At 46.2% G+C, this 18519-nt stretch overlaps 1 protein-coding gene across 1 annotated transcript; it reads right to left on the minus strand.

The window, feature by feature from the left end:
• Positions 1 to 259: 259 nt before the first annotated feature.
• Positions 260 to 3282, minus strand: LOC147863232 (heptahelical transmembrane protein 1-like). Its single transcript, XM_087321581.1, has 4 exons — positions 2829 to 3282; positions 1579 to 1662; positions 1444 to 1495; positions 260 to 1326 (listed from the first exon to the last, which is right to left on the minus strand). The coding sequence occupies exons 1-4, from the start codon at positions 3116 to 3118 to the stop codon at positions 673 to 675; spliced, it is 1080 nt and encodes a 359-aa protein (XP_087177707.1). The 5' UTR covers positions 3119 to 3282; the 3' UTR covers positions 260 to 672.
• Positions 3283 to 18519: the final 15237 nt, after the last annotated feature.

The raw sequence follows: 18519 nt of genomic DNA on the forward strand, positions 1-18519 counted from the left end.
CAAGCCAAAAAACCTCATTACAGATAATCAACCACCAAATTTGAGATAAAACCCACCACAAACCTATGAAGAGCCAGATTATATGCTCAATTGGAGCACAAATGTACTTATATACAGAGATGTTCCACAAAGAAACAACACCATTTTGCATTTGTCTAATTATCAGTTATTTTCCAAATAAATGATAAAAGAATAAACTTTTGCTCCAAAATGCACTGGAAGCTGTACCCCTTATCTGCTTGGTTACTAGCCTCCCAAGTGCATGAAATGCTTTGCATGTTCTAGGTTTTAAATGATTTTACAAATAATCAATCATTTAGAGGAAACAATTCAAGTCATTGGCTGGTTCACATGTCAACATATAGCATGTCGAGCATAAGTTTTCTGGACTTGATTAAATTTTTGATACGAAAATTATCTTGGATGTGGGATGGTTCTATAAAATTAGGATGGCATGCACCACTAAACAATGTGGAAATATACACTCTAGGCAAAACCTATGGAATTTAAAACCAAATGAGGATTGACAAAACTAAAACCAACATATGTCTTCCCTCCAAAAACAGGAGTGATGTATGCATTTGAATCCACCCTAGAAGCAACTGCCATATATGCTTTTGAATCTTTCCACTCTACATCCACAGGAAAGGTTTTAATGATGTATTCCTTCAACTAAACACATGCCTTTGAATCTCTCCACTCTAGAAACAAGAGTGCGGCCCTGTAATGGGTATATGCACCTGCAATGACCAAGATATGGAACAAGTTATGACTATGGCCTCCAAGGTCAAATAATCCTGGTTTCCATCGCTCAGGAACCCTGACAACATAAATCATGGCCCCAATAGCGTAAAATGCAGCCATAGCAGCTTCATGGGCGACTGTAGTAGCACACAAGGGCTCATCCCAATTTGTAGCAACGGCATGAACAGCTGGAATTAGGCCAGATACTCCCATTGTTAAAAAAATTGAAGCTCGAAATGCTCTATATTCACCCCGTTGACAAGCAGGGGCAAAAAGCACTGCCACAGTTATTATAGCCATTGTACTGATTGTGCCTAAATAGATCCATTGCCATATTGGGGTGCATTGGAACACATAATATATGGGTGGAAAAAATGAGGTTGCAATCATGACGGCAATTCCAGCATAGTCGACCCGCATCAGAAATATTGCTACCGATCTAGAATGACATGTGAAAAGGTGACAAACTGAGCTTGCAAGAAGGCAGAACATTGAACCTCCCATGAACACAAAGAATGGCCATCTTGTGGTTTGATTCAGCATTGGGTCCACTATTTTGACAATTTTATGATTCATAATTTGCTGAATACAAAATCAGAGTGGAAAACCAAAGACAATGTAAGTATATCAATTTCTCTTAATATGTCTAGCCTTATACAATACTATATCAAATTTGAGCTGGTCATACACCATCCATACCAGCAGACAATGTTGAAAAGTATCACCATCTGGTCTATTACCCCCGAAACACCTGACAAAAGTTTTGCATCCCAAATTTATTCCATCTATTTAGGTAGTATCAAATCTGCATCCCAAACGCGAAAAAATACTCACAATGAAAGAGGAATTCGTAAATCCCACAAGTCCATCACCATCAAGACAGTCAACCAAAGGAAGAAGAGGAAACCTAATAGATGCCTGCAAAACATCATAGGTAATGTCAACATGCATGCCTCTGTAAATAATGTTCGGCATTCATCTTGAATGCATAATAGATTATATATATTGAGCACAACTCAGTGGTTGCCAGACTCCTCTTCTAACAGAGAACTTGAGAAGAACCAGAAAATGTCAAAGAATACACTGTATAAGTTTTTGTTTCTGTCCATACAATAAAATTCACTCTTTAACAAAGCGATCATCGTAATCATCATCTCCATATGTATTGGTACACTTTTGATTGGAGGTTCAGTGAGAAAATATGTCATCCCCTTAACAACTGCATCATCATCTATTGATGTGCACTTCTGGACACACGTGTACATCGATGTCATTTCCATCTTGGCTGATGCAGTTCCCATCCTAAACATTGTCGTCATCGTGGTCACTATGATCATCATCTCTGTGTGCATCCACAATAGCAGCTTCGTCCTCTGAGATACTTCATCCCCTAAAAACACCATTACCTTTTCTCTGTGTGCACTTTATACTTAAGCAACATCAATGTGATTCGCATTACATTCACCGCCATCATAATCATCATAACTCTCGCCCTCCTCACCACGCTTATCCTCATTACATCATCATCATCATCAAGAAAGGGTTCATTATCATCACCATCATCCTCATTACATCCTACTCCTCACCATCCTTACCTTCGAATGATTCATCTCTCGTCCTTATCCCATCATCATCAACATAACCATTTTTTTTTAGTAACACTTTTATTACTAGTGGGAAACCTCAAAGTGAGGTTCAAAACATTTTGATTGTCTACAACTTAGAGACATCACACTGCAAATTTACACTCTTTACTTTAAGTGCTTTGAAGCTCTTTAGTGTCTAATTGACACTTGTATCATTCTCACCATCATCCTCATTACATCCTACTCCTCACCATCCTTACCTTCGAATTATTCATGTCTCATCCTTATCCTATCATGATCACAACCACCACCATCATCATCATCCCCACCACCAGCACATCATCATCAGTATCATGATGTGACCAAGAACACATCCCAATTCACATCCTCAACCTCATCCTCTCTGCTCTAGTCACCATCACCAGTGACTGTACATTTGCATAATATAGAAAAGATACAAAAACGCCATTTATATTGATTATAAGAAGAGCTACTTACGTCCATATATTGACGGTCTCATTATGGACTCTAAACAAGCTACTCAATGCCTGCCCATATGTGAGGTCAACTCTGTAATGGCCCAATATATATTCATTATCCTTGAGATAATCAGGCAGGGAATGGTACTCAAAGAGAGCATATTTCTCTTCACACTTCTTCACATTACCCTTAAGCACTCCATTTATCAAAGAATTACTCTCCTCTGTCAATACCACTTTGCTCTGCACAGACATAGCTTGATATTCGTGATCTTCCTCCAACTTCACTGCTCTTTGACGAACTTCCATTGAAATATATTTTGCTTCGCGAGGCTTAAATCAGAAAAAGGGGGCAGGCGGGGGGTGGGAGATAGAGTAGCCTGTTGAAGTTTTTCTTTGTCGGTTCTTCGTATAGAGGTAGATGAAGGAGATCGCGTTCTTTAGGATTGAATGGTGATGGTGGAGGAAGCAGATATTTTTTATCAACACAGGCAGGCAGGCAGACAGACAGACAGAGGCTCTCGGGTCTCTGTTTCTCTCCCTCTTTTAACTCTTCTTCAGCCCATTCTTTCTCTTTTCACACGTTTCCACTCAGCGCATCCTGCTTTCTTCCCTTGCTTTTTGCCTTTTGCTTTTTGCTTTTTGCTTCTTGCTTCTTGCTTCTTGCTTCCTGCTTCTTGTTTCCTGCTTTTTGCTTCTTGCTTCTTGCTTTTTGCTTTTTGCTTTTTGCTTCTTGTTTCTTGCGTTTTGATTCTTGCTTCTTGCGTTTTGCTTCTTGTTTCCTGCTTTTTGCTTCTTGCTTCCTGCTTTTTGCTAAGTTGGCTCTTGGACTTTATGGATGAGTGTGTGAGCACACATATCTTGAGCCTCCTTGACTCTCCAATCATATCTATCTCTTTTTTTCTTCTAGTTGGATTTGTTGTGACCCCCTTCCAGGTTCATATGATGTCCTCGTATGCATCAGAGACCCGGCCATTAACACTCACGTCATCACGGCCTAGGTAGGGGAACACATGATTATGGCTTATAGGTAAGGGAACAAATCAAGCTCTCCTCCAACGACAACATCGAGAGCGGTGTCTCTCCCTGCACAATATGGATTCAAGATATTCATGAATTGAACATTCATCGTTTGTATCACATGCTAGAAGCTAATCTTGGGTTTTTGCTTTGTTGCCTGATACTAGGTAATATAAGTAATGAGCAGAACCATTTTCTTATCAATGTTGTGCACTCGGTCAGTCCCAACAACCATATTTGCCCTTATATAAGGAAAAGGCATGGCAAGGAGTAGGCATCCACTCATTTGCTCCAATCAAAAGTTGGACGCTTGGCTCTCTCCCCCCTGAAGGATTTTGCGGTTGTCCCGACTCGTCTTGATTCTTCCTAACTCAAAATTTGGCTTTGTCCCAATATTGGGAGGACTCTTTGTAATATCTTGACTTGTGAATAATATAAAATTTATTTGTCCCTTGTTCGGTATCCATTTGCACGTTCTTGTGTGTGATAAGTTTAATCATGATTTTGGGACATAACACTTAGTACCAGAGCAGGAACACGAATTGGAGGCAAAAAATGTTGAAGAAGGGGAATTCGACAATAGAGCGGGAAACATATGAGAAAAGAGAAAGTGACCAAGAGGAAAGCGAATTGGAATCGAAAGCAATCAAGCTGCCACGAACTAGAGCAAGCTAGAGGGAGATCACAATAGCACAATGGGCGAAAATTCTCAAGAATCAGATAAAGGACCAACACTCACCAAGGAGGCAAGGGCACCAAAAGGAGAGGCTCGATGAGGATCCATCGAACTATGGGAGCTACAACCCAAATCCAATGGAGTATGCATGAGCAAGGGAGTCATTTATACTCAATATGTGGACTCACGGCACGGAGAGATTCCCTTCTGTGACTAGGGGGAGAGAGACCCTTCATAGGATGGGAGGATTTTAAACAAAGAAGCAAGAGTGTTTCATCCCAGCAAACAAACCATATACACTAAGGGATCAATGGAGAGGTTTAAAACAAGAGTTTGGCAAAATCAAGGAATATATGCTACAAGTCACTAGTATGGATAATTCTGATGGGTTGCACAGGGTTCTTTTTGGATTGCAACCTTCGGTATGAAGAGACCAAGAGAAGCTTGAACCCATGGGCCTGGACAAAGCAAAACACATCATAGAACAAGTGGGGATTTGGGAGAGCTCATAGAAAAAACAAGTTTCTTTGGAGCAAGGGGGCTCACTATGTCCATATCATCAAGCTAGAGGCAACGTTTCGAATGTTGTTGGGGTGGGGGGTGAAGCTTAGAATGGCTTCACCCCCCCTCCCAAGGGGGTTACGATAGAGAACGAGAGAAGGAAAGTGAAAATACAAAATGACACAAAAATGAGAGGGGGAAAAAAAGCTATATCCCATTATGCCCCATGGGTGGGGTTTATATAGTACAAGAAGTAACCGTTACAAATAAAGAATGAGACAAGTAGGGAGTTACATTACTTACCCACTTTCTCACCTTTGTACACATGCACACAAATATGCATGTGTTCATACACATATTCATCCTCATACATTCATTTATAATACACATACACATCAACCACATCATTACACATACCCTTATGCCTCCCCGTATATTCTTACGGGTAACAGGAATGAGGAGGGGGGAAGACCCACTTCCTTGAATCTCTTGGGAAAATGCAACACACAGAAGGTACCCCATTTGTCAAACGATGTTTCAAATGTGATGGTTGTTACGTCCCAAAATTAAGACAAAGTCAATGTCAACCCCAATAAGGTCCACATTGTTGTTGTGAAAACACGTTTTCGTGGAGGATTCCGTCCATAGGAGGAAAGGGGAGCCAGATGCGTGTGAATGGGTGTGTGCAAGGATGCACACGAACAAGACTTGTGTATATATAAAGAACAAATGTAAATATCGAAATATGATAAGTACTAGGTTGTATGATTTAGATGGGTACTTTAATGTCCCACAAAAAGGGAGGAATGAAACGTATCTAGGGAGGAAAACGAGGAGGGAATCGTTGACAGAATCGGTTGTCTTAAACGGCTGATGTAACACCGATCCTCCTCCTTGTGGATCTATAAAAGGAGAGGAGAGAGACCGTTAGGGGGATCGATCATTTTTAGGAGGCGGAAGCTTTGTCGGATTGGAAAGCCGGCTGCTCGTTTATTGCTTCCTATTGATCGGTTGTCGTGTTGTGAGGCCTCTGTTTCGCGCTGGAAGCCCGTGTGGTCCCGATTAGAGGCTCACTAGATTTTGTGTGTGTGTGCGTGTGTGTGTGTGTGTGTGTGTGTGTGTGTAGAGCTCGAAGCTCTGTTGCCAGCCAAGCCCGGTTGTACTTCTCCGATTATAAGTTAATTGATTATTTTGTTGCTTTCGGATTTCCTATGTCTTTTGGGTTCTACATGTAGTCTTGTCTTTGCTCCCTCTCATTTGCATCTGCATACCCGAGTGTGCTAACCGTGGGGTCATTGCTTATTATCCGGAGGCTGTTTCGGAACGGTGTGTGTGTCCGAGCCTGTTGTCGTGAGGAATTCCGGCTACTAGGAAAAAAGGTGTCTTGAGAGCGCGTGAACAGGACGTGCATTGATGCACTCGAAATGTCTTTGTACAATCATGTGTAACTAAGTTAGTGTATGTTTAAGAATTGAGGAATACTAGGTAGGAGTGATTCGATAAGTAATTTAAGGCCACAAGCATAGAGAATAATAATAATATCTTATGGAGGAAATTGAGGGGAAATCTCTATGGGTGATGTAATGGCCTCCCCTTGTTCTATAAAAGCAGAGGTTTGAGACTGTTTTAGGGAGCCACGAGGGGGAGGACGAAGTGCTGTCAGTTTGAGTGCCTAACTCTCTCTCTCTCTCTCTCTCATGTGCTCTATATTGATCTGAGGAAGAAGGTGACGCCTCTGCTCGCGAAGGAAGCCCGTGAGCTCCCGATCAGAGGTTCATCAGTCTATGTGTGTGTGCGTGTAGGTGTGCAACACAACTCGAAGCTTTGTTGCTGGCCGCACCCGGTTGTACTCTTTTGGGGTCTCTGTTAATCATTAGTGTTTGCTAGGTCTCTTCTTGTGTTTGGATTTCCCGCGTTGTTCCTACTTATGGCATGTTTTCCGCACCCCAAACTCGTGTTCTTACTCCCCGTTCTGTTTCTATTGTGTGCACATCCAAGCCCGTGAGCCTGTGAGCTCATCGTTGTTGTCCAGCATCATACCCGGAACAGTACACTTCTTCAGGCCCATGCGCCAACTGGTCGGGATCCAGGTGTCGTTCCAAATCGGGTGCGCATTCGAATACCGTGACACCGAGTTGTGAAATGTTACGTGCGGAAGCTATACGGAACACAGAATACCGACAGAGAGAAAACAAGTTAATGGAGAGCTTAAGACACAATGTACGCAGGAGAGACAGAGAGGGAAAAAACACAGAAAAACTAAATTCAAATAATGTGTAAAACTTTGTGTACATAGGATGTGCTCAAAGGGCACTTTTATACAAGTCCATATGGATTGACAAAAGTACTGACACGTACTTCAATGCTCATAACTGAGCTCCTACACTAACTCCCAAATATGTTCCCTCACGGAATATCTGTTCAATAGCCTCCCAGTTTTCGCAACGATCCGGCCTCTTGTTGCGTACCGGTTTACGCACCGGTCCGGCCAATGTTGAGCTTGTATCTCAACACTCCCCCTCAAGCTCAAGTTGAGGCTCTTCCGGTCCTTCGCTCCAGTTTCTCTTGACATCACGCCTCGCTCGTCCTCGACCCATTTGATTCCGCGTGCCTCAACCCTTACAATCGGCTTGTCTGCTTGTGCGGCCTTTTCCAGCTCCCTTGCTATCAGGGTGTTGGCACTTCTTTTGCTGCCCTTTCTTCTACTTGGCCTTCAGTTGATTCAGCGTCTCCGAATCAAACATCTGAGCCGAATCGGCTGCCTTCGATTCGTCTCCGCTTTTGTCCAAATTGGCTATCTCTAATTCGTCCTCAATCTTGGCCTTCTCGCCCTTGTTGGCTTAATCTCCCCCATCTTGGTTGGCTCCGGCTCTTTCTTTCGGCTACTACCTTCTTGTTCACTTCCGGACTCTGTCATTCGATTTGATGTCACGGTCACTTCCGCTCCTTTCCTGCTTCTCTCCGTAATCTTGCGGGACTTCTCTCCCCCTCAAGTTCGGCACGTCGAGGTGCCGCAACCCAAGCGCACCCAAGAATTGCCACAACTTGTCTAGACCAAGGGGCTTGGTGAAGATGTCGGCGTTCTGCCGATCCGTTGGTGTTGAGAAATCGATGCAGAATAGATCACAATAAACGAACTACGCACTAAAATACGAATTACAGAAAATACACCAGAAGGACAAGATAAACAGATGTACACAGAGATTTACGTGGAAACCCTAAAACGGGGAAAACCACGGGAACAGATTCTTCACTATACGAATAGTGGATATACAATAGAGAGAAGATTACAACACTCTCTCACGAGTGCATCAGCCGCACAGGGCTCTTCGTGTCTGATGTTACACACACAGCTATGGCGCGACTCTTCCTTCTCTCACACTCTCTGTCTCTTTGTCTCTCTCACGTTCTACAACTTCTGTTTTTACACTTTGTTGATCACTAAAAGTTTTCCCTAGTTGCATATATACTTACACAACTTTCTAGCTATTTACATACATAGCCCTCATGGGGCGCACACTTGGACTATTTACAAGTACAGTCACCCGAGTTGGCTATTTACACGATTCAGGTTTCGGCCTTGGCCGAGTCACTCATCAACTCATCTCCTCTCTCTTTCCCATCTAGAGGGACTTGTTTCCACACATCATCATCATTATTATTACTATAATAATAATAGTCAAATCTTCAAACAATCGACTCACTATTTTTTACTCTTCGACTATCAGCTTTCTGATCAATCGGATCTTCCTTGTCATCGATTGTTGGCTTTCCAATCAGTCAGTTCTTCCTCCCACTGGAGGGACATAATCCCAACAGTCGGAACATACTGAAGTTCAACTTCAACAGAGAGGACACACTCGCAGACAAAGTGGTAGTGCACCTCAATGTGCTTAGTACAGGCGTGAAAGATGGAGTTCTTCGCAAGTTGGATGCTGGTGAGGTTGTCGTAGTAGATCGTCGTCGAATCAGACACCTCCACCTGTAGATCCTTAAGTAGCCGCTTTAGCCATATGGCTTTGCATGTTGCGACAGCCACTCTTCGATACTTGGCCTCTATGCTCGACAGTGCAACTGTCGGTTGCTTCTTGCTACTCCATGCGATCGCGGTGCTCCTTAGGGAGAACGCGAATCCGGATGTGGATCGGCAATCGCCGGCGTTTCCAGCCTAGTCGGCATCTATATAGCCGACTAGCTACTCAAAAGTACCGGTCCGATATAGTAGCCCCCGGTCCTTAGTGTCACTGACGTACCTGAGTACGCGTTGCGCACACCAAAGGTGCTCCTCGGTTGGTTGCGCCATGTACTGACTAATCAAGCTGACCGGATAACTGAGGTCTGACTAGGTGATAGTCAAGTATACGAGGCTCCCGACAATCTGTCGGAACCTTTTCGGGTCGCAGACCTTTCCGAAGTCGGGGCGAAGCTTGACGGTTCTGTCCAGACGATGAAGGAGACGAAATATTGACTCCCGCCAAGACTCACGTTCTGTGCCGGTCCCCATACATCTAAATGTATCAAGTCGAGCTTATTTTAGCTTTGATTACGCTCGTTGGGAAAAGAAGTCGATGTTGCTTCCCTAGCTGGTAGACTTCACAAATTTGGGCCTTTCGACCACTGAATTTCGGCAATCTGAACACAACTTGTTTCGATTGCAATTCCTGAAGCCTTTGGTAATTGACGTGGCCTATCCGCTTATGCCACAAGTCGATATCTGACTCGACTTTTTGCCCTTTCATGAACATGGCGGTGCCTACTTCATTGGTGTTGAGGATGAACATCCTCCCATCTCTACGCCCTTGCGCAATAACTTGGCCTTCTTCCTCGATGAAGCACCCGAGATGCGTGAATCGGACTTGCATCCCCTGGTTGACGATTTGTCCAACCGACACCAGATTCTTCGTAATTGTCGGGACGTGTAACACGTTCATTAGCTTCCCTTTTTGCCTGACGTGGCCGAGGGGAACTTCACCAACATGTACGATCGAATGCGGAGTATCATCTCCCGGTTGTTCTGGTTTTTTTAGATATGAGAGCCACTCTTTATGGTTCGTCATATGGCTTGACACTCCGGAGGCAACGTACCACACTTCGTCCGATTTCGGGATGGTCTTCTTCATCGAGTTCGCTTCGTGTCTTGTCACGAAGGTTGCCGCATTTCCGACTTTTGCGGATCCTTTGGCGTAGTGCGTCCGCTGCCGATTTCCTTGTTCGGTTGGGTCCGAATCCGAATCTAGTTTTCTCTGAATCGGCGCGTTTCTTCCAACACTTGCTCTCCTTGTGGCCATTCTTGCCACAATACCAGCATTCCACTGCGTGTTTCCCTTGCCGGTTCTCGTCGCCTCCTCGACTCCCCTACTTCCGGAGGGTTCAGAATTGTTGTCGGCATCACCACAATGCCTTCTTCCTTGTTCCCGTCGGCCACCTCCATTGTGCGCCGAATCGCCTCGTCCGCCACGACCACGGGGCCTATCTCCCTCCATGTACAATCTCTTGTTGTCGGTGTGCGTACTCGTTGACGCACCCACGTGATTCTCCTCTACAAGGAGCATTGACAGCAAGTCGAAAAATGACGGCGTATTCTCCCTTGTAGAAACAGCAGTTCAGAATGCTCCGAACTTCGACACCAATCCTCTGGGGCAGATCTGCACCATTTCACCCTCCTCAACGTTCACATCGATGGAGGCGAGGGAGTCGCAGATATCCTTTATCTTGGAGGTGTAGTCCGCCACCGCCATGTCGTGTTGACGCACATTGCTCAACTCTTGTCAGAGTTGGAGCTTCCTAGCTGTGGTGCTTGCGGCGAAAATCGTTTTTAGATTTCCCATGAACTCTGGTTGCCGACTATTCCCAGGTCAGGAAGTCTCAGTGTGTCGATTCGGGTGTTGCATCATTCGCTCCATCGACATAGCTCCAATATCCATGTCCGAGCAAGTATTGGTGCATCTTGTACGACCAAGATGCGTAGTTACTTCCGTCGAGCTTCTCAATTGGAAGCGAACTAGCCATACCTCTATCCATTTTTTCCTTTTTGTTCTTCACCGAGATTAGGTTTTTTTGTGTGTTTCGAGTTGAAGTCGGCTGCAGAGGTTCTCAACCCTCGCACTCTAATACCATGTGAAATGTTACGTGCGGAAGCTATAAGAAACACAAAATACCGACAAAGAGAAAACATGTTTAATGGAGAGCTTAAGACACAATGTATGCGGGAGAGACAGAGAGGGAAGAAACACAGAAAACCTAAATTCAAATAATGTGTAAAACTCTGTGTACATAGGATGTGCTCAGAGGGTACTTTTATACAAGTCCATATGGACTGATAGAAGTACTGACATGTACTTCAATGCTTATAACTGAGCTCCTACACTAACTCCCAAATATATTCCCTTGCGGAATATCTGTTCAACGACCTCCCGGTTTCCGCACCAATCCGGCCTCTTGTTGCGCACCGGTTTACGCACCAGTCCGACCAATCTTGAGCTTGTATCTCAACACGGGTACGTGACCGGTAACCGATCCGACGAACATATCCAGAAGACCTTCCTACTAACACCAGCTCCTCGGTCTGAGATCCTCGTGGTCCTACTCCATTTCGACGCATACACAGAAATCCGCGACATATTTGGTGAACCCGACGTGAAAAGGAGTGGTAGAGGAGTTCAAAAATGAGGGGAAGTGAACTCGTTGATGCGATGGCGGTGGCTGTCGACCACCTAGTTAACGCTCGTGATAGTGCAAGCGGCTTCGACAAGGTCGTAGAAACGGTAGTCGGCACGACAAGCCGATTCAACGGGAAGGACGTAACAAAATACGTGGAGGCCTTCAAGGCCGAGATGTTGATGAGGGACGTTCCAGATGATAAACGGTTGTCCACATTCTCCCGGGTAGTTATGCCGACCATCCACATAGAGGTGGTCGACATGCAGCCCGACTGCTGAAGTTCGAGGAACGGCTCCTCGAAAAATTCGGCTTCGATGACTCACTCCGGTTCTCGAAGAGGGAGCTAATGGAGTGGGTCGAGAGACCTGGTAAAGGGAGGAACACATCGGCTCTCCTCCAAGAGTTTGAAAAACGATTTGCGTGACTCTTGGCACTGGACCGGACTGTGCTCGACATGAGCAAGGTCCTACTATTTATCAAGTCAATCAACGTGCTCGACCGGGAAAAGGTGGGTCTCGTATTAGACACAGATGAAGGGCTCACGACCGATTGGACCGTGATAAAAATGGTTTGTAGCCATTTCGACAAACAATGTGAATGGAATGACGTGGGACTGTTGGCGGTAGGTCCGGTGGCCGGGAAGAAGCCAGAGGAACCGATTCCGACATGGTCGGAGGAAACACAGAGGTGGCCCGAATCGGGCGCAGTTTCGACCGACGTGGTCAAGGGCCCATCCGGGGGCGCAACTCTAGAGGAGCTGGCGAAGATGGTGCGCAACCTCCATGTAAAAAGAATAGCATGCTGAAGCAGTAGAAAACAGAACACAGAAACGCAGGTTAAATGGAGAGCTTGAATATACACAGTACGCGGGAGAGACAGAGAGAGAGAGAGCACAAGAAACTCAATTCAAAAATAATACTCAATCTGTACATAGGATGTGCTTCGTGAGCACTTTTATACAAGTTCATGCGGACTGACAGAAGTACTGACACGTACTTCAATGCTCATAAGTGAGCTCTACACTAACTCCCAAAAATATATTCCTACGCTAAATATCTTTCCAACGGCCTCACGGTTTATGCACCGGTACGACTTCTCGTTGCGTACCAATCTGTGTAACAGTTTACACACCCGGTTTACGCACTAGTCCAGCCTAACCGATCAATTCCAACCGATCCGGTTCTCGGCTTGCACAGCCGATTCGGCCAATGTTGAGCTTGTATCTCAACACTTCCCCTCAAGCTCAACTTGAGGTTCCATCTGCTCTTCCGGATCTACGCTCCGGTTCCTTCTGGCTTCATGCCTTGCTCGTGCTCCTCGACCTGTTCGATTCCGCGCACCTCGACCCTTCCGGTCGGCTTGCCTGCTCATCCGGCCCTTCTCAGCTCCCTTGTTGTCGCGGTGTCGGCGCGTCCTTCACTGCCCTTTTCTCTACATGCCCTTTAGTTGATTCAACGTATCTGAATCAATCATCCGAAACAACTCATCTTCCTTCGATCAGTTTTCTCTTTCGTCCGAGTTGGTTGTCTCCAACTCGTCTTTGGTCTTCTCACCCTTGATGGCTTCGTCTCCCCCACACTTGGTTGGCTTCGGCTCTTTCTTTCAACTGCACCCCTTATAACCGCTTTCGGAATCTTCCGCGGATCCACCCTCAACTTCTTTAGCCGATCCGAAATCAAATTCGTCATCCGACTCGGCGTCGCGGTCTTCAGGAACTTCTCTCCCCTTTCCGTGGTCATTCGGGATGTCTCTCCCCCTCAAGTTCGGCACGTTGAGATTTGGTGAAGATGTTGGCGGTCTACTGATCTATCGGAACATATTGAAGTTCGACTTCACCAGAGAGGGCACGCTCACAGACAAAATGGTAGTGCACCTCAATGTGCTTAGTCCGGGCGTGGAAGACGGGGTTCTTTGCTAGCTGGATGTTGCTGAGGTTGTCGTAGTAGATTATCGTCGAATCGGATATCTCCACCAGCAGATCCTTAAGTAGCTGCTTCAACCATATGGCTTTGCATGTCGCGACAACCGCTCCTCGATACTCGGCTTCGGTGCTCAACAATGCAATTGTCGGCTGCTTCTTGCTACTCCACGCGATCGCAACATTGCCGAGAGAGAACGCGAAAACAGACGTGGATCGGCAATTGCCGGTGTTTTCGGCCCAATCAGCATCGGTGTAACCGACCAACTGCACCGCAGTATCGGTCCGATATATTAGTCCCCGGTCCTTAGTACCAAGTACGCGTTGTGCGCACTGAAGGTGCTCCTCGGTTGGTTGCGCCATGAACTGACTAATCACCCTGACCGGGTAGCTGAGATCTGGTCGGGTGATGGTCAAGTATATAAGGCTTCCAACTATCTATCGGAACCTCATCGGGTCGCAGACCTTTCCGGAATTGGGGCGAAGCTTGACGGTTCTATCCAGAGGAGTCGAGACAAACTTACAGTTGGCCATCCCGAATTTGAAGAGCATACTCAACACGTAATGTCGTTGGCTGACCAGTATGCCTTCGGGGGTGCGGATCACTTCGATCCCCAGGAAGTAATGAAGGTCCCCCAAATCCTTCATGTCGAATGATGCCGCAAGTTGGTGCTTCATGTGGTCAATCTCACCTAGGTCGGCACTGGTGATGACCAACCGGCCCGAGTCGACCTTTCCGGATGAACAGTGAGGAGTCCGATTTTGACGTCGCAAAGCCCATCCGACACAATCATTGCGTGATCTTCGCGTTCCAAGCACGCGGGGCTTGCTTGAGTCCGTAAAGGGACTTCTTCAACTGACAGACCGCCGAAGTGTTCGTTCCGGAGTGAAATCCGGGGGGTTGTACCATGTACACCTGTTCCTCAAGCTCACCTTGCAGGAACACATTCTTTACATCCATCTGATATAAGTGCCACCCCTTCGCCGCAATTACCACAAGCAAAACACAGACGGTTGTCATCTTCGCGACCGGTGCAAACCTCTCACCGTAGTCAATGTTGTGTTGTTGCGTGTAGCCTTTCGCTACTAACCGGGCCTTGTATTGGTTAACTGAGCCGTTAGTGTTGTACTTGACCTTGTACACCCACCTACATCCGATCGGCTTCACACCCTTCGCTGCGTCAACTAGGTCCTTCGCCGCTTCTACGTAGCTTTCCGGCTCACACACTTCCGCTACACGCGTCATGTACGCATAGTGATGCGCCATGTACTCGTTGTAACCAAACCACACAACAGGGTTCTTTTGGCGTGTAGATCAGCGTAATTGCTCATTAGCCAATGTCGAGGCTTTTTCGGCTGACACGGACTTCGCTCTTGAATACCCGTCACGACTTTCCTTGGAGTCGAACTCCCGTCGATCCGACTCGTTCCTAGCTGTGTCGTAATCCGACACCTTCTTCTTCCCTTTTTCGTTGTGCGTAAACCATCTCCTCGGTTCTTTACACGGGGACATCATGGCTGAGTCTACACTACTCACCGTCTCTTCAATAGGTTGGCCATTTCGGCCCAACCCCTCATTCGGCCCACTTAGCCGAAATGAGATCGGAGTCTCCTTTTGAGCTCTGATTTCTTCATCGTGCGGAGCCATTTCGGCCTCGCTGACTTCTTCCTCAGAATTCGGAATGGAGTCGTGAGGTGTTGGAGGTGAAGGCAAGTACCACGAAGCGGATTCGTCAAACACAACATCTCGACTTACGCATACTTTCTTTCTTCGGGGGTTATAACATTTATACCCCTTTTGCTTGTCTGGATAGCCGACTAAGATGCACTTTTTGGTTTTGGCATCTAGCTTCCTCCTCTTTTCCGTCAGCACATGCACATATGCAATGCTATCGAAAATCCTCAAGTGTGCCAAGTTTGGCTTCTTCCCGAAATACAATTCATGTGGCGACACTCCTCCATTAGGAGAAGTCCGATTCTGCAGATAGACAGCCATCTTCACCGCTTTGGCCCAATAAAATTTCGGTATATGCTTCTCTTCAAGCATTGCCCTGGCCGCTTCTTCGATTGTTTGATTCTTCTGCTCGGCCACGCCGAATCGAATTCGCATTGAATTCCCTCCTTCTGTAGATAACTTGTTAACTGGTCAGAGAAGTACTCCTTCCCGCCATCGAACCGTAGGCATTTGATCTTACGACCTGTTTCCCTTTCGGCAAGGCTCTTCACCTTCAAGAAACATGCGAAGATTTCGCTCTTCTTCGCGATCGTGCATACCCATGTGTGCCAAGTGAATGTTATACATTTTAGGGTTAGGGTTAAGGACGATGATAATCATGATAAAGATAGACATGGTGGTTATGATGATGATGGAGAGTATGGGATTGATGGTGAGAGAGATCATGTGCATTGAGAAGCATTGCGGGGTGGGGGGTGGTGCCTAGAATGGCTCCACCCCCCTCCCAAGGGGGTTCAACGTAAGGGGAGATAGAAGAGAGAGATGACAAGAGAGAGATTGAGAGAGAGAGAAATGTTCATTCATATTTCATTCATTCCCCATAAGGGGTTAAATAGTACAAGAGGGGGTAGATACATAGGGGTGTAAGCCCCCTCGAGCATTCATACTGGACACTCACTCACACCTCCTCGTATCCATCCACATGCACACACGTGTGTATGTGTTCACATACGTATAGACTCACAACTATATTTATACCCCCTACACATACACAACATCATGATAACATTCGACCCTCGCTCATCACACTTGACTCTCCGTACATCTCGTACAGGGTAACACAATATGGCACGCCCGTGGGAAAGTGCCTTGCACGTCGATCCCACATGCCTTGATGATGATATTTCTTCGACCGAAACTTCCATCGGTCCTTTCATTGATCGACTCCCTCGATTGGAGTGCTTGACTCCAACATCTTTGTCGGTCAACAAATCTTCCGCGACATGAACATTCTCGTTCTGTCGACTTACAAACTTCGTAAAATCATTCGGGTCGTCAAAAATATGTTGTATGTATGTGTGTTCTTCCTTTAATTTTTGTGTGGGTTGTCGTGGTCGATCACGTCGATTTCTTTAGGTGGATAAGTTTTTAGGTATTTTTAGCCTCAAATTTTCTAAACTAATGACAATGCCCTTAGGTTTTGAAAACTGTATATGTAGCCTTATGTTTTTATAAAATTATGTACCCTCAAGGCTTTTATAATTATATTCGATACCCCTATCTCCTTTTTCCCCCTCTCTTTTCTTTCTTTCTTCATTCCTTTTTTTTTTTCTGTTTTGCCTCTCCCACTCTTGTCTGTCTGTCCATGCCTTTCTCTTCTTCCATGAATTCTTCTTTCTCTTCCTTCCCTGTTCATCAATGGCTACATCTTCTTCCACTTCTTCTTCTTCGTCTTCTTGTATATCATCTCCTTTCTACTTCTTTCTTTGTCTCTCGTGCTCGCTTCTCTGTCTCTCCATGACTCCTTCCATTTCTCCTGTCTTTCTTTCTCTTCTTCTCTGTTTGTGCTGCTCCGTGATTTCTTCTCCTTCATTCTTTTCTGTGTTTTCTTTGTTTAGGTTGGCTGTACATCTCTGTCGCGTCATCCGTCTTTGTGCGGCCATTGTCCAGCGCCGAAGTTATTCGGTCGTCTCTATCTTCATTTCTGTCGCTGTTCAGCCGTGTCTTTCTGGCTATCCGGCTCGTCGTTTCGGTCATTGGTTGTCCAACCATCGCCCTCGCTTCGACAGCTATTCTGCCATTCTGGTTGGTCTGGCTATCTCCCGGCCATTCTGGCCATTTTGGCCGCTCCGACCACTGTCCGACTTTGTCTGGTCGCCGCTCCGGCCATCGCCATCGTTGTTTGTTGCCTGTGTTGGTCGTCTGGTCCGGCCGCCTCCGGTTTGGCACCGTTCGGCCACTCTGACCGTTATGTGTCGTTGCACATTTCGGAAATCGATCCAGCCGCTATCCAGCGGCTGCCGCTCTGCCGCTACCACTATACGACCGCTGCTCTATTCGGTGGCTGGCGTTGTCTCTGTCCGACCAGGTCGCTGTTGGTCGGCCACCACTCTAGGTGTTGGTATGTGGCCACCACCGTCTGATCGTTGTCCCAACTCCGTCACCGTTTGGACTGTTCGGCCCATTCCGATCATTATTGCCTTTCTAGCCCTCCAGCCACAGTTCGGCTGTCCATCTTTGTCACCGTTTCGGCCGTCATCCGGTTGTCAATGTCCTGCACCATCGCCATCACTGTCGTCTATCAGTCCATCCTCATCCAACACTGTCTGTCTGTGTCTCTGACTCTGTTCGGTCCGTTTGTCTGATCTGGTCCGTTTTAGTCCGTCCGGCCGTTCTTACCGGTTGTTTTTTGTCGTTTGTCCAGCTGTTGTTGCTCTGGCCGACGATCCGTCGTTGTATGTCATTCTGGCCGCTCCAGCTGCTCTTCAATCATTGTCCGGCCATTCCAACCGCTCTCCGGCCGCTCCGGTTGCTCCTGTTTGGTCACTCTCTGGCCTATTCGATCGCTCGAACTGCTGGCCGGCCGTCTCCATCTTCGTCGTTGTCTGGCGTCGTCCGGTCTAGCCGCCTCTGTTCCGACGCCGTTCAGCCACTGCGACCGAAGATCGGTCGCTTTGTATCTCTGTATCAGGGTTAGTATAGGGGCCAGAGGCACACACTTAGGGTTAGTACACGAAGAGTTTGGGCTAAACTTATAAGGCCCATGAGTGTAGGAGAAACTAGGGCTAGGGTATCTAGTGGAAGGAATGGTAGAGGAGTTAGGGTTAGGAAAACATGAGCAGAAACTGGGATTAGGGTTATAGGAGTAGTGATTATCCAAAGACCAAAAATGATGATAATGCTCAGAGACATCATTAATCTACCATTTTCATGATTTCTCGCACATTTCTTGTACATTGTCGGTTTGATTTCTTGCTCTC

Source organism: Azolla caroliniana, unplaced genomic scaffold (genome assembly GCF_043228905.1).
Source record: "Azolla caroliniana isolate FFs.n. ecotype wild unplaced genomic scaffold, voAzoCaro1.0.p SCAF_6, whole genome shotgun sequence".
Classification (NCBI taxonomy): Eukaryota; Viridiplantae; Streptophyta; class Polypodiopsida; order Salviniales; family Salviniaceae; genus Azolla; species Azolla caroliniana.

Coding starts and splice junctions, on each gene's coding strand:
- LOC147863232 (XM_087321581.1), bottom strand. CDS start 3,118: ATGGAAGTTCGTCAAAGAGCAGTGAAGTTGGAGGAAGATCACGAATAT. Junction 1,663..2,828: donor GAGACCGTCAATATATGGAC/GTAAGTAGCTCT, acceptor GATGTTTTGCAG/GCATCTATTAGGTTTCCTCT. Junction 1,496..1,578: donor TTACGAATTCCTCTTTCATT/GTGAGTATTTTT, acceptor AACTTTTGTCAG/GTGTTTCGGGGGTAATAGAC.